Below are 12,845 nucleotides of genomic sequence, written 5' to 3'. Positions count from 1 at the left end.
ATGTTTAAGGCCCGGGCCAAACGTCGAACTTCACATGAGTCGAACCTAGCTTATGCCAATGAGCAAAACCTCTTGTTTGGTCATTTGCATTTATGTGAATTAGGCCCGGGCCGGGCCTAATTTGTTTGAATGGAAGTAAAAAAAGCGTCATAGTGAAAAAAGGCGACGAAAGAATAAAAAATATCCCTGAAATTTGTTGCTTGCGACAGCTAGTTTACCTTTTTTATTTTATCTGGCCTCGATTTGATACATAAAGAATAGAAATGACGTTTGTTGTACGTTTGTTGTCAACCGATTTTTCGCGCCATCGATTGAAAAACTTTAAGCTATCATTTCCTTGTTTTTTTCTTATTAAACGAGAAGCAATTTTGTTTTAAATTGACAATAAAAAGCTGCGGTAAAATGCTTCTTTAAAATATATTGAGAAAAACTTAGTTAAAAAAACGACAACGTTGTGACGTTAAGCATTATTAAATGAAAGTTGATAAAAAGTATAAATACTAAGTAGAAACAATACATCAATTGTACAAGCAAGGAATAAAAATGTTTGAATGATCTGTCAAACAAAGAGTTTCGCACGGATGGAGATTTTCTTGCAATTTTATTTGGAAGTAACTTCATTAAAAGGATGATACCTTGTATGTCTTTAGAATCGTATAAACTTAGTTGAAAGAACCCTCGCATAAACTTGAATTGCGTGCCTCGTTGTGGGGGAGATTGTGACGTGGTTGTGGGACGCCACAAACTTACTGAATCCACTGAAAACTAAGAAACGACAGGATATATTTAACGAGTGCCTTTACACGCATAATGTATTCATACTCACTGCATTTATTAAGCGTTCCTTGATTGTGGGTGTGAAGGTTTGTTTGATCAAACTGAAATAACATATTAACATAAAAATCACATTGACAATACCCGATATATTTTTTCTGTTCAAAGGAATAGCGATGAAACTGTTATCAAACAACATGAAACAATATGAGTGAGTGTTGAGCTGCGCCAGACGAACGCTTATTGGTTAGAACTGGCGCTAAAAAAAATAAGTTAGTTTCATTTATACGTGCTGAAGAAATTTCCAGCAATCAATTTGTTAAACAGTGGCGATGTGATTTGTGTATCGAAGAAGATGATTTCTTCTTTCAGAAGTGGTATTTTTTTCTCCCTGTTTTTCCTGGTACCCGATGTCAACTGTTCTGGAGGTTAGTGCCTCGTCTGATTACTCTTCTTTTAAAATGCTTCCTAACTTAACTATAAAGAACGGCATTAGCATCTTAGGCCTTAATTATCCATAACGGGGGTGTTTTGATCTCGAAGCTTATCATTCAAATCGATAAGTAGACGAATAACGCCAGATAACAGCAATAAACTCTTCATTTTAGATAGGTCTTATGACACTATGAATTCGTTTTTTTAACTGTTATTATTCCTGTACGTATATCGGATTTCAGATCTGAAACGAAGTTCAACGAAGTTGAATAATTTATAGTGATAGCTAAGCATTCAGACGCTTTAATTTTAACCGTTTTATCCGATCGGAATGGGGTAAAATTATTTTCAACAAATGATTGGGCTTGACTTGCATTACTTGAAGTTTGTTCAAATTCACATCGTGTTTTTGCCGGAATGCTAAAAGTTGGAAGTATGAGAGTTTTTAAAAACAGGTGTTTTGTAATCTGCGTAAGCGTGTTTGTTTCCTTTGGAAGAGTCTACCTGCTGCCATCCACGCCGTTCGTGATTTTGGCAATGGCAAATTTTATGATTATTGTGGCCAATCTGTAAAGTAGGTGAAACCTAAACCAAAATATTAATATACATCTGATAATGCAGTCAAGATGTGACGGTGACATTCTTTGTTGTACGAGTCCAAACGTATTGATAAATCATTTCACGAATTTTGAACTCCAGCGGAGACTGCGTTAATCATTGCTTGGATTGTTACTACTGGCTGCTGTGTACAGAGCTGCATGACATGCAGTATTATTATTCGAGACAATCTAACTCCCGAGTTAGGATTTCGAGTTGGTTTCAAGTTAGGATTTCAAGCTGGATTTTCGAGTTGGATTTTCCAGTTAAGATTTCGAGTTGGATTTTAAAGTTAGCTAGGACTCGAGTTGGATTGTCAAGTTAGGATGTTCGAGTCAGGACTTTTTTGGCGAAGCAAATCCCATTACCGTAAACAGGCTAACCGAAGTACATAGAAGGCTAACCAAAGTGCATAGTAGGCTAACCGGAGTGTTTAGTACGGTAAGTGGCGGAAATCTTGACGTTTTGCTTTTTTCGGTGATTTTGTTTCATCCTGACTCAAAAATCCTAACTCGAAATCCTAACTCGAAATCCAACTCAAAATCCTAACTCGGTAAATAGGCAACCTCTTATTATTCACATTGTAGCCCATTTCGCTCCTGAAAGGGAATCAAAATAAATTGTGGCATATTGTAAAGCAGTCTAATTAAGTTACTGTCAATGGCTACGGGGTAGCTTTGTTTAAAAAACGTCAACATCATTTTGTTAAGAAACCTCGATTGTTGTTTCCCACGAATGTCTGAAATAGCGGGTTCCGCACAAATAGTGTTTTGCAAAATTATTTTGCGCCGATAGTATGTGTAAAAAAATAATTCATAAACTCTATCACGCTCTCGGGAATCTTTTAGATGTGTCTGATTCAACCCATTAAAGGTCATAAATAATACGTTATCGATGACATCTTTTTTTTTTAGACCAATGTCGTCACTTGGCGTTTAGAGCCGAACAAGCATTTGAGGGAAAGCGTCTCATAAACCACGTGATACGGACTCATGACGTCATGATGGCGGACTTCTGTGGTGCGTTGTGTTACATGGAACATAACTGCGCCAGCTATAATTTGATGAGGAGAAGTGAAGCCGAGGGACACAAATGCGAATTAAATAATTCTACACATGAAGCACACGAAAACGACCTTGAGGAGGACCCAAGTTTTGTTTACCGTGGAACTAAGGTAAAAACGAATAAAATTCACAATTTCATTTCTAATACATAAGGCTTATTTTTGAAAGAAAGAAACTTTCTGTAAGGCGTCCAAATTAACTGATTTTACACTGTGGCACATTTGCTGAAAATGAATACCGTTGCTTCCATGAGAATTTGAGATAGCGGTTCAGGAGATTCTATACCAACCAGCTTGACAAGAAGGTAGAAAATGGACAGGACTGATTAAAGTTGAAATAATTTAAAACAAGACATAATCACCTGCAATGCCCTCTGTTTCATTTTCCTTTCATTTTACACAAAAATGAAGAATTAACGGTGATTTCGAGTCGTTGAAAATTAAATATCACCCCACTTCTTTCCATTGAATAATTTAGAAAATTTCCATCCCTCCCTTTTCCGGTGCATTACTTTACACTCTGCCCCCTTCTCGTCTTAACCTCCTCCCCCTTCCTCCCCACACACACACACCCAATAGTTATTGCACAGTCCCTATTCGTGATCAGGAACTTGCTGCAGTTGGGCTTTGACTAAAACTGAGCCGAGGATCCAGTCTTATGATATCCAGGTGCCAAGAGGCGTGATAAGATGGCGTGTGATGCAAAGGATACTCTTGCTTAGTGCATGGCAGAATAAATGGCAAAGTAACCGGATACCAATTTGGAAGCTATTAATAGCTGACCTGAGGGATACTGCACATAATATAGGCAGTTGAAAGACAGGGTAATGGAATAAAAACAGGAATGAATGGATATCATATTGTTCTCAACACGAAGAAAGCAGATGAAAGAGTGAATGGTACAGTCAGCATAAGCCGGCTATTTCAGAGAACGACTGAGCCGTCTTCAAAACAGAGAAAGCTACATAGAATCGCTCCTATTAGAGAACTCCTCAAAAGAAAAGGGAGAAAGCATTTCAGAGCTTAAGAATAATAGAGTCCCTGAGATAAACGGTATTCTATCGGAAATGATAGAACTGGCTTAAGCATGTAGATTAAATCAATTTTGTATCAACTGTTACTTTGGATCTTTAAAAGCGAAGGGTGTTCCAGAGTACTTGACTAAGAGTTTTGGTTTCCATTATTTCTGAAAGGCGACCGGTTCATATATGCAAAAATCACCGTGGTGTTTCCATTTTGAATGTTTCTGGTAAGAAATTTGGCAGATCATATAGGACAGAATGCATGAAGGTAAAAAGAAAGAGCTCCGTGAAAATAAGGGGGCTTTAGGAGTGGGTGTGGATAACATTTTCTTCCTTCGGATGCTGCTTGAGAAATCTCAAGCCAAAAGAACGTATGCGTGGTAAGCTACCTATTTGGTATATTATCTTAGACTATTATAGGCATGGGAATGTGGGAATGTCGACGAAGACATTTTTTACCAGATGAGGTTATGGCGAAAATTTCAAGAAAGATAAATATTTGTTAAGACAAAAAGTTTTTTCGTTTTAAATATTTAAAGTAATTCTGCACAGAAAAGTAAATTATAAATTTTAATTTTCATACACTCAAACCGTGTCTTGTATTCTGTTTTTTTTTCTCTCTCTTCTTTTAGAGCACTTGTGTTAGTAACCCTTGCGAGAACAACTCAACCTGTCAAACCGGTTTTACAGACAAAGGATATCGCTGTTTGTGTACAGCTGGATTCCACGGTCACGAATGTCAAAATGGTGAGGCCAAAATTTTCAGCTACAGGTGGGCGGGCCGCTTTGTTTGTTTATTTGTTGTTGTTGTTGTTGTTTATTTTTATTGCAAAAACTGCACTCTTGTGCAAAATGGTATGTAATAATTGTGATACAGGACAAAGCATAGGGGATTGTTATGCAATGACCGCTAGACCCCCTTAAAGCGACAGGGGCGCCTCTGAACCTATCACCCGTTTATTTATTTATTTTCAAAAAAATCATCATCCTCCAAGCCGATTCACTGAAAATGGAAAAAAAAAAAAGCAAAAAGCAAAAAAGTTCTGGGCGAGATTTGTTCGAATAAGACAATATTTGATTCAAAAAAAGGGGAAGCCTCTTGCCATGCGGTCCATACTGCCGGAGTTTATTCCGGTTTCGGTTGCATTAAACGGCTAGGAATATTTCTACTCCCCCCTGAATTGGATGCTAGTCCATCGCAGGTTAACCCCCCCCCCCCCCCCGCCCAAGCATTATGTCGCCGGTACCCATTTATACCCCTGGGTGGAGAGAGGCACTATGAGAGTAAAGTGTCTTGCCTAAGAACACAACACAGTGAACCCGGCCAGGGCTTGAACTCGGACTGCTCGATTCGGAGCCTGGCGCACTAACCATTAGGCCACCACGCCTCCCATTGTTAAAATTAATGGCCAACCTCCTTCCCAGGGCCTTTCCCAGGCAACGGAAACGCCCTGGGAACGAGGTTGATTAATGGGAAGTAAAATACCGTCTGCAAAACTTACATTTGCATTATTGAAGCTGGTTTTGCATTTTCATAATCTTCAATTGTCTTCTTTACAGATGCTGACGAGTGTACAATGTCGACCCATGACTGCAGTGCTAATGCTGTGTGCAACAACACCAAAGGATCTTACAGCTGCATGTGTACACCTGGGTTCTCTGGAGACGGAAGGCAATGCGAAGGTAAATGTATTCTAAGGTCACGCTTATTGCCTCCCCCCTTCCCTACCCCTTTCTACGGGTAATAGGCTGTGCGCATGCGTACAGGTTGTGGCCACACCGTGGAGATGTGTTTTGTTGTTTATTTACCTCAACGCCAACTTCTATAGCGTTAGCTCCTGTTAACACCATTCTACAAATTACGATCGATCCGGTGTCCAGTGCGCTAACGATTATCGTATTGCACTTCCAATGGTTAAACACGAGTAATAAATACAACAGGTACTTATGCACTCGTTTGGTTCTTCGTTTATATATAATTAGGCGGTGAATTGCAATGATTCCCGATAACATTTTTTTATTCAGATATTGACGAGTGTGCCCTGGGAACACACGACTGTAGTGCTAATGCTGTATGCAACAACTCCATCGGATCATACGTATGCAGTTGTATTTCTGGATACTTTGGTGACGGGCTGTTTTGTAAATGTAAGTTATTCTATATCTTCAAAAGAATACATTTTTTCAGGTACTAAAGTAAGTTTTTTAAAAAGGAAAAACCGACCGGAAGTAAGACTTTTGCACAGCTCGAAAGTGTGCGCACGTTGGTTCCAATGTAAGACGTTGTAACAAAGCTGATTTTTCTTTTTTGATTTCTCTTTTATGATTCAGCTTCGCCTTGCAAGGAACTTTACGACAAGAATTTGTAAGTGACGACAAGTGCCTAAGTTATTTTACAATGTTATTAAGTATCAAAAATAAGATAAATAGGGTCCGAGCTGAGCAGAAAAACATGAGCAAAAACTGCATGTTTTAACTGTAAATGTGATAACTGCAGTCGTTTGCTTTCCACCACAGAGCAGCAGCGCTTTCAATAAAACGACATGTAACACGGCAAAAAAGTACGTGCGCGGCAGTCATGTTGGAGGAGTAAAGCAATAAAACGATTTTCCTTTGGGAAAAGGTTTCATTTACATGCATTTGTTTTTATATTGTTTACTCCTCCAACATGGCCGCTGCGCACAGACTCTATAAAAGCAAACAAAAAAAAAAAAAAAAAAAAAAACATCCGTGAGAAGATGGAAACAAGTTTCAAAATAGTCAGGTTTTTTTACTATCACAATAATGATCATATTCATTTAAATGTTATCCATTTTATTTTTTTTCTATAAAAAGAGGAACAAAAACCAAAGAGAAAGAAAGGCTTCAAGAATTATGTAAAATGATACCACGAGGAAAACTGTCTTTTGTGAGTGACACTCGGTGATAAACTGACAGACAACATAACATATTTTTTACGCTGCGTTAGATGAGGTTTCAGATAACTTTCGTACTCTAAGCTTCTGCATTTTTTTTTTCAAGGGATAATGGTAACAAGGCCTACCTACTGACCCTAGGGTCTGATACGATTCCGGTCTACTGTCACATGACTGCTGACCTTGGTGCATGCGGAGGTGGTGGATGGACGCTGATCATGAAGATGAACGGTAAACAGGTAATCGATACAAAGTTATGCTTGCTTAGTTTCATTGGCGGATTTAGACCTTTAGGTAAGTAGGGGCCCCGAACATACAGGCTCATAGAGAAAACGGGGCCCGGTCTCGAAAATAATTTTCTCAGCTCTACACCGAGTTAAATGACTTTCGCCATTTAACATTTTGGCTTAAGCTCAGGAAAACTTAACTCTAAGATGTCATTATACCATGAAATAACTAATCTAATTCCCATTTTTATCGCTGACATAAAATGCATTTCTCATTCAGCAAAACTTTCACTATGGTTCAAACCTTTGGAGCAACAAGGAAACGTTCAATGTCGCTGGAGGGGAGACTGGGTTTGACTTTCAAGAGACCAAGTTACCAACCTACTGGAACACATCCTTCTCCAAGATTTGTCTTGGTATGAAGATCAGCCTTGATGATCAGACCGACTTCATTGTCATCGACAAGCAGGCCAACTCTCTGTACTCACTGATTGCTGACGGTCAATACCGCGCCACCACACTGGGTCGTGACTCGTGGAAGACGCTGATTGGTTCACAGGCCTCCATGCAGCGCAACTGTAACAAGGAAGGGTTCAATGCTAGAATTTCAAGTGGCGGTGCTAAAGCAAGAATCGGTTTAATTGCGAACAACGAAAATGACTGCAGTAGCTGTAATTCCAGGATCGGGTTTGGTACAGGAGGGTCTCCTGACGACTCCAACTCGTGTGGAAACGCGGCTCAATGGTCATCAGATAATGGAGACGTAAACGTAGCTGCCATGGGGTACATTTTTGTCCAGTAAAACTTCGGTCTATGAAAATAACCGTTTGAAGCAATAGTCTCGCTGCACATCTCACCAGTTAGGCCAATAAATTGCACGTGCGCGCACAGTTACTAATTATAATGCTTTGCAACAGGGCTGGAAGTAACTTTCGGTTCTGCTTTTACAGTTAACAGCAGTATAAGATCGGTGCTGAGGAGTCCTGGCAAGGGCCAAACATGTTCTTTTCTTCGCTAAACGGCCGAGATAGTGTAGTGCCACCACTGCTTTATAATTTCAAGTGGTAAAGTATGAAGTGATTTTACGCACCGTATAGTGTGTTAGCGGTAACGGAAACATTATTATTATTATTTTTTCATGCTTCCAACGTGGACAAAACTAGCTTAGACAAACGCGACTTTAGCGCAATCTCTTAAAACTCACAACTAAAATTATTCAAGTTTCGTCATTTCCAGGCCCCTCCCCGTTCAATATCATTTCAGATGGTTGCTTCTATACTCATATGGGGGAAGGGAAGTGAGGGGGGGGGGGGGGGGTAACTCAAATCGACGCTAATGATCAGTTGTTTTCGCAGTTCAGAAAATAAGTTATAGGCTAGCATTATTCAATATTATAACATAGCTAATATTTTCGTCTTAGCTTTTGAAAAAGCTTTTTCTCATCAGAGTTTAGAATATGCCCATTTCATAAGCGCGATATGATATGTGAAATTATAGAAGACTAGTACTCTGATCATTATGTTGCGAATGGCTTTGAATGCCACTAAAACGAACTCGCCTCTATTCCACTGTTTTTTAGTTGTTGATGTTGTTATTGCTGCATGCTGTTTTTTTTTTTTTTGTTGTTGTTGTTGTTGTTGTTGTCGTACATCTTACCTTTTATACAGTATGATTTCATCAGAAATGTTTCATTTGTTTAAGTGAGACAGTGTCAGTCAAAAAAGGTGACGGAAGAAGTCAGTGAAATTTATTTCTCGTGACATCCGCGTTACTGGGCAAAAAAAATTAGCGAGCTTCCATTTGGTACTTAAAAATGATTGGTAAAGTGTCAACTGATTTTTCGCGCGCTAGAATAAAAAAAATGCAACTTCATAAAAGACATAAATTGGTCATTTATTTTTTACTGAATGCATTGAAGAGTAACGAAACAAAAGATAAATGACTTCTTCAATTCCCAAGCACAGGTACATTTTTTGGAAGTGTGTTAAAAGCGCTGAAACGAGATTATGAGAAGAAATTGTGGGACGTAAAGTAAGAACTTGTTCGTAATAATATAAAAGCAAATTTGAAAAATACGTAACAACTTTTTATAAATAAGTCTCGGTGTGACTTATGCCATCTTCAGTTTATTGGGAAAAAAATGCATAAAACACTACATATATGAGGTAGCTTACACAGAAAAAAATTGAAATGTTGATCACACGCTAAGGTAATAATGATATTGCAAAAAAACTGATAGACTGAATCGTTACATCGTTACACCTAGTTTTCTCTTTGATACAAATACCGTTTCAAATTGTGGGTATTGTCTAGAATAAAAAAAATACAGACCAAAACAAGTAATGTGTTATAATATTAAATTTGGGTGTTTTAAAAGTATAAACACACTGAACAGTAAACAAGCTTCATTGTGGATTTGACTTCTAATAATATTCATCAAAAAATTTCTCGAATCTGATTGGTTAAGAGAAATGCAGTTTTTAGTAAATTCGATGCAGAAATGAGGAAATTCAGTGCAAAAAAAGCGGCATCCTGATTGGTTAATAAACAAACGCAGCCACAGAGGGCCAATCAAACGCTTCGAATGGCGATTTGAATGGCGCGAAGTTTGGATCTGCTTCGAGATGCGAGTAAAAAAAAATGGCTGGTGTTTTGAGCACAATTTGGGATAAATAAGCACGAGTAAAGACTACAAATTTTGTTAGCCTTTGAAATATTTACTCGTGCTTATTTATCCCAAATTGCACTCGAAATCATGTGATTACCTATACATATCAAACAGTTTAATTCTGCTCTATTTTTATTTTGACTGAAATGTTAAAAAACTTTCCTTCGCAACTGTCTCAGTTTTATTTACCAAACAATTAGTTCGTACGATTCAGAAGTACTACTATTGTACAGTTTGCTTAATTTATTTAATTATTTATAATTATTTGCCACTTTATTTCGGACGGATCAGAAGTAAACACTTGCTGTTATTTAAACAGTGTAAAGTTGTTTGTTTCAGTTTTTTAGGTTTGTTTATATATATTTTTTTTTTCGGGTTTTTATTGATTATTTTATTTGTTAATTCATTTACTAATTCATAATTTATTTCGGCCGAATCAGATGCCAATAGTTATTTAAACAGGGTAAACAATTGTGAGCTTCTTTGTTTGTTTCCATATTTTTGTGCAAGTCGTTTCCCATTGGCACTTTACAAGTTGTTTATGGCCTTGTATGTTACAGCTAGTGTAGCTTTGTTTTGATATTAGTTTGCTAAGACTTATGTCCTGTTAACCAACACCGTAAACAGGCTAACCGGAGTGCATAGTAGGCTAATCGGAGTGCACGTTTCACTCGGGTAAGCCTACAAAGTTCAACTGTATTAGAAGACTCTTCATAATAGAAAGAAAATCATGACTTCAATTTTTATCCCCTAAGTTTCCAGTCCCACGCAATTAAAAAGATTAACAAAAGATTGTTTTGCAACGGCAGGTGTGTTGCTTTGTTGTGGAAGAGGATTGGTGACGTCACGAAGCATTGCTTCAAATTTAAACTAAGTAATGACGTAGATTTCTAGTGTTGACTCTGGTTACTTTATGCCTAACGAAGTACATACTTATCAAATTTATGTTTCATATATTTTTGCTAAATGGTGAAGTATTACAATTTTAGAGTAGTGGCACATTAACAAAATGATGACCTTTTCAAAACAATGGCAGTAGGTGTTGTTAATTGAAAACAAACAATACTCGCCAGTGAATGGTGGGCTGAATCAGGCACCAAGCGCCTACTGGTCACAACTGACGTTAAAAAAATTACCCCTTTAACAATTAAATGAAAAAAGATCCAATTTAGCTCACGGGGAAAACGTTTAACTCGGCTTTTCATTCAATCGTAACATTGTTATAAAACTCCTTGTGGTAAAAGTTCTATATTGGCGAGCATGTATTCCATTTTGATCCGTGGTGTTCAGTTCTACCTATTATGTTTTCTGATACCAAAGGCTAGTTGTTTTGAAGGTAAGTTTCTTCTCTTAATATAGTTCTATTTTGCTTTCCTTCATAATGACTTAGTTTTAAAGAACCAAATTTAGTTTGCATTTTACTTTTTTTAGATCATTATCAGACCCTTGCCAGAGTAAATCATATTTGTGTTGTTGTTGTTGTTGTTTTTTTGCAACTCACAACCCAGAAAAATCATAGTAATAAAACAAATTATTTTTGTATGAAACTTAAACAGAATCAAGCAAAGTTGCCTGAAGTGGCATTGGGCCATTTAGAAACATTCATATTTACCATATCTATGCATTCTTTTGTTAACCATAGAAAACTTTATTTCGTAGCGCTGTATTTCTTACCGAAAATCAAATGGCGAAGTTGTTTTCGCTAGAGTATTCTTTCATACAACCGGCTGGAAAAGGCTTTGGCTAATGAATTGTCCAATTTAAATTCCAAGAATACAGCCATCTACACCTTTTCATCTAAATGACGCTTGTACATCAAAGAAATAAGGAAATTATTTTATAACCTGAAGCATTGACATTGAGGCATTTAGAAACATTCACATTCACCATATCGATGCGTTCTTTTGTTAACCAGAGAAAACTTAATTTCGAAGCGCTGTATTTCTTACCGAAAATCAAATGGCAACGTTGTTTTTGCTAAAAAGGCTTTGGCTAATGAATGGTCCAATTCAAATTCCAAGAATACAGCCATCTACACCTTTTCTTCTTAATGACGCTTGTACATCAAAGAAATAAGAAAATTATTTTAGAACCTGAAGGCTACAGAAAGGAACTTATTAGTTTTAAAGCCATTGTGTTTGTGCAAAAAAATCGTGATGTTTGCCTTTAATGCGACGTTCACTAACAGCAGCTGTCACCCCTGTAGTATGGGATCTTGGCACATTTATGGTTCACACTTGCAAGATTTTCTGACAGATCAAGGGACTAAACGAAACAGAAATGAACGTGAAAAGACTACCGTTCCTATACCAAATTTCGTTGCAGTGTCTGCCTCTACGATGTTATTCCTGCTAACAGGTGAAGGTGGTCTTGATTGATGTGTTGACCTAATGGTTTTGAAAACAAGTTCACGACTCCGCTGTGAGCTGAAGCGAGTTCTTCCTTGAAAAGTTGAGCATCTTTTACGGCCGCCTTTTATCATTTTAATACTGGTTGGCTTTGATTTAGCCAAAGTTACGATAAACAGAGCGGAACAGCCACTATTGTTGTTCACTAGCAAGCCAATTTCAACACATAAAGGACGTAAATTAACTATTTCTTGGAGGACGGTGGGCTAAGGCGTGAGGAAAGAAAAGTTAATACCTGGCTGCATTTTATTTCTTCGCTTTCGCTGTCAAAAATGTAGAAAGTCAAAGTGAACGAAAAAATTATTGTTTTAGTTTGAATCACGGGTAAATATTGATGCAGTTTATTAACCATAACTAGTACCTGCTGTTTTGTTTACTAGCCGTGAGTTCGCAACTGTAAATAAGTGTTAAACTGTAAATACAACCTGCACGAAGCTGTGTAATAATCATGTGAGTTTTTGGAAGTGACTAATGTTTCAGACCTAGCCTAGGATCAACCTCAACCAGTATAACGCCACCTGTTGGAGCCAACGAGAGCTAAATAACTGCGTATTCTCTGTTGCCACGGAAGAATGTTTTGCTATAACAGATCCCGGCCCCCCGGAGTCTGACAAACTCCGTCTCTACAAGAAAGTGAAAAACGCCAACAGTGAAAAACCAATTGCCACAAAGGGTCGTAACTGCACAGATTAAAGCTGAAACTGGTAAATTATTGTTTACTTGAGTTTTCAGTTGC

General features: G+C 37.7%; 2 protein-coding genes across 3 annotated transcripts in view; both read left to right on the top strand.

The window, feature by feature from the left end:
* The first annotated feature begins 1,133 nt into the window (after window positions 1-1,133).
* Window positions 1,134-8,268, top strand: LOC144636370 (uncharacterized). 2 transcript variants are annotated; one of them, XM_078495564.1, is made up of 8 exons: window positions 1,134-1,202; window positions 2,721-2,980; window positions 4,524-4,638; window positions 5,452-5,574; window positions 5,917-6,039; window positions 6,223-6,256; window positions 6,913-7,045; window positions 7,314-8,268. In XM_078495564.1, the coding sequence occupies exons 2-8, from the start codon at window positions 2,807-2,809 to the stop codon at window positions 7,833-7,835; spliced, it is 1,224 nt and encodes a 407-aa protein (XP_078351690.1). In that variant the 5' UTR covers window positions 1,134-1,202; window positions 2,721-2,806; the 3' UTR covers window positions 7,836-8,268. The 2 variants fall into 2 exon arrangements, with proteins under 2 accessions (XP_078351690.1, XP_078351689.1); XM_078495563.1 differs by lacking the exon at window positions 1,134-1,202 and adding an exon at window positions 2,002-2,247.
* Window positions 8,269-10,937: 2,669 nt separating this feature from the next.
* Window positions 10,938-12,845, top strand: part of LOC144636267 (uncharacterized) — a 133,085-nt gene continuing 131,177 nt past the window's right edge. The window contains exon 1 of the mRNA XM_078495431.1: window positions 10,938-11,037. Within this exon, the coding sequence (XP_078351557.1) occupies window positions 10,962-11,037 (76 nt within the window). The 5' untranslated portion in view covers window positions 10,938-10,961. The remainder of the gene's footprint in view (window positions 11,038-12,845) is intronic.

This window comes from Oculina patagonica, chromosome 13 (assembly GCF_052425735.1).
Source record: "Oculina patagonica isolate OP01 chromosome 13, crgOcupat, whole genome shotgun sequence".
In the NCBI taxonomy this organism is placed as follows: domain Eukaryota; kingdom Metazoa; phylum Cnidaria; class Anthozoa; order Scleractinia; family Oculinidae; genus Oculina; species Oculina patagonica.
The sequence above is the reverse complement of the archived record's forward strand: the minus strand, read 5'-3'. Positions and strand labels throughout refer to the sequence as shown.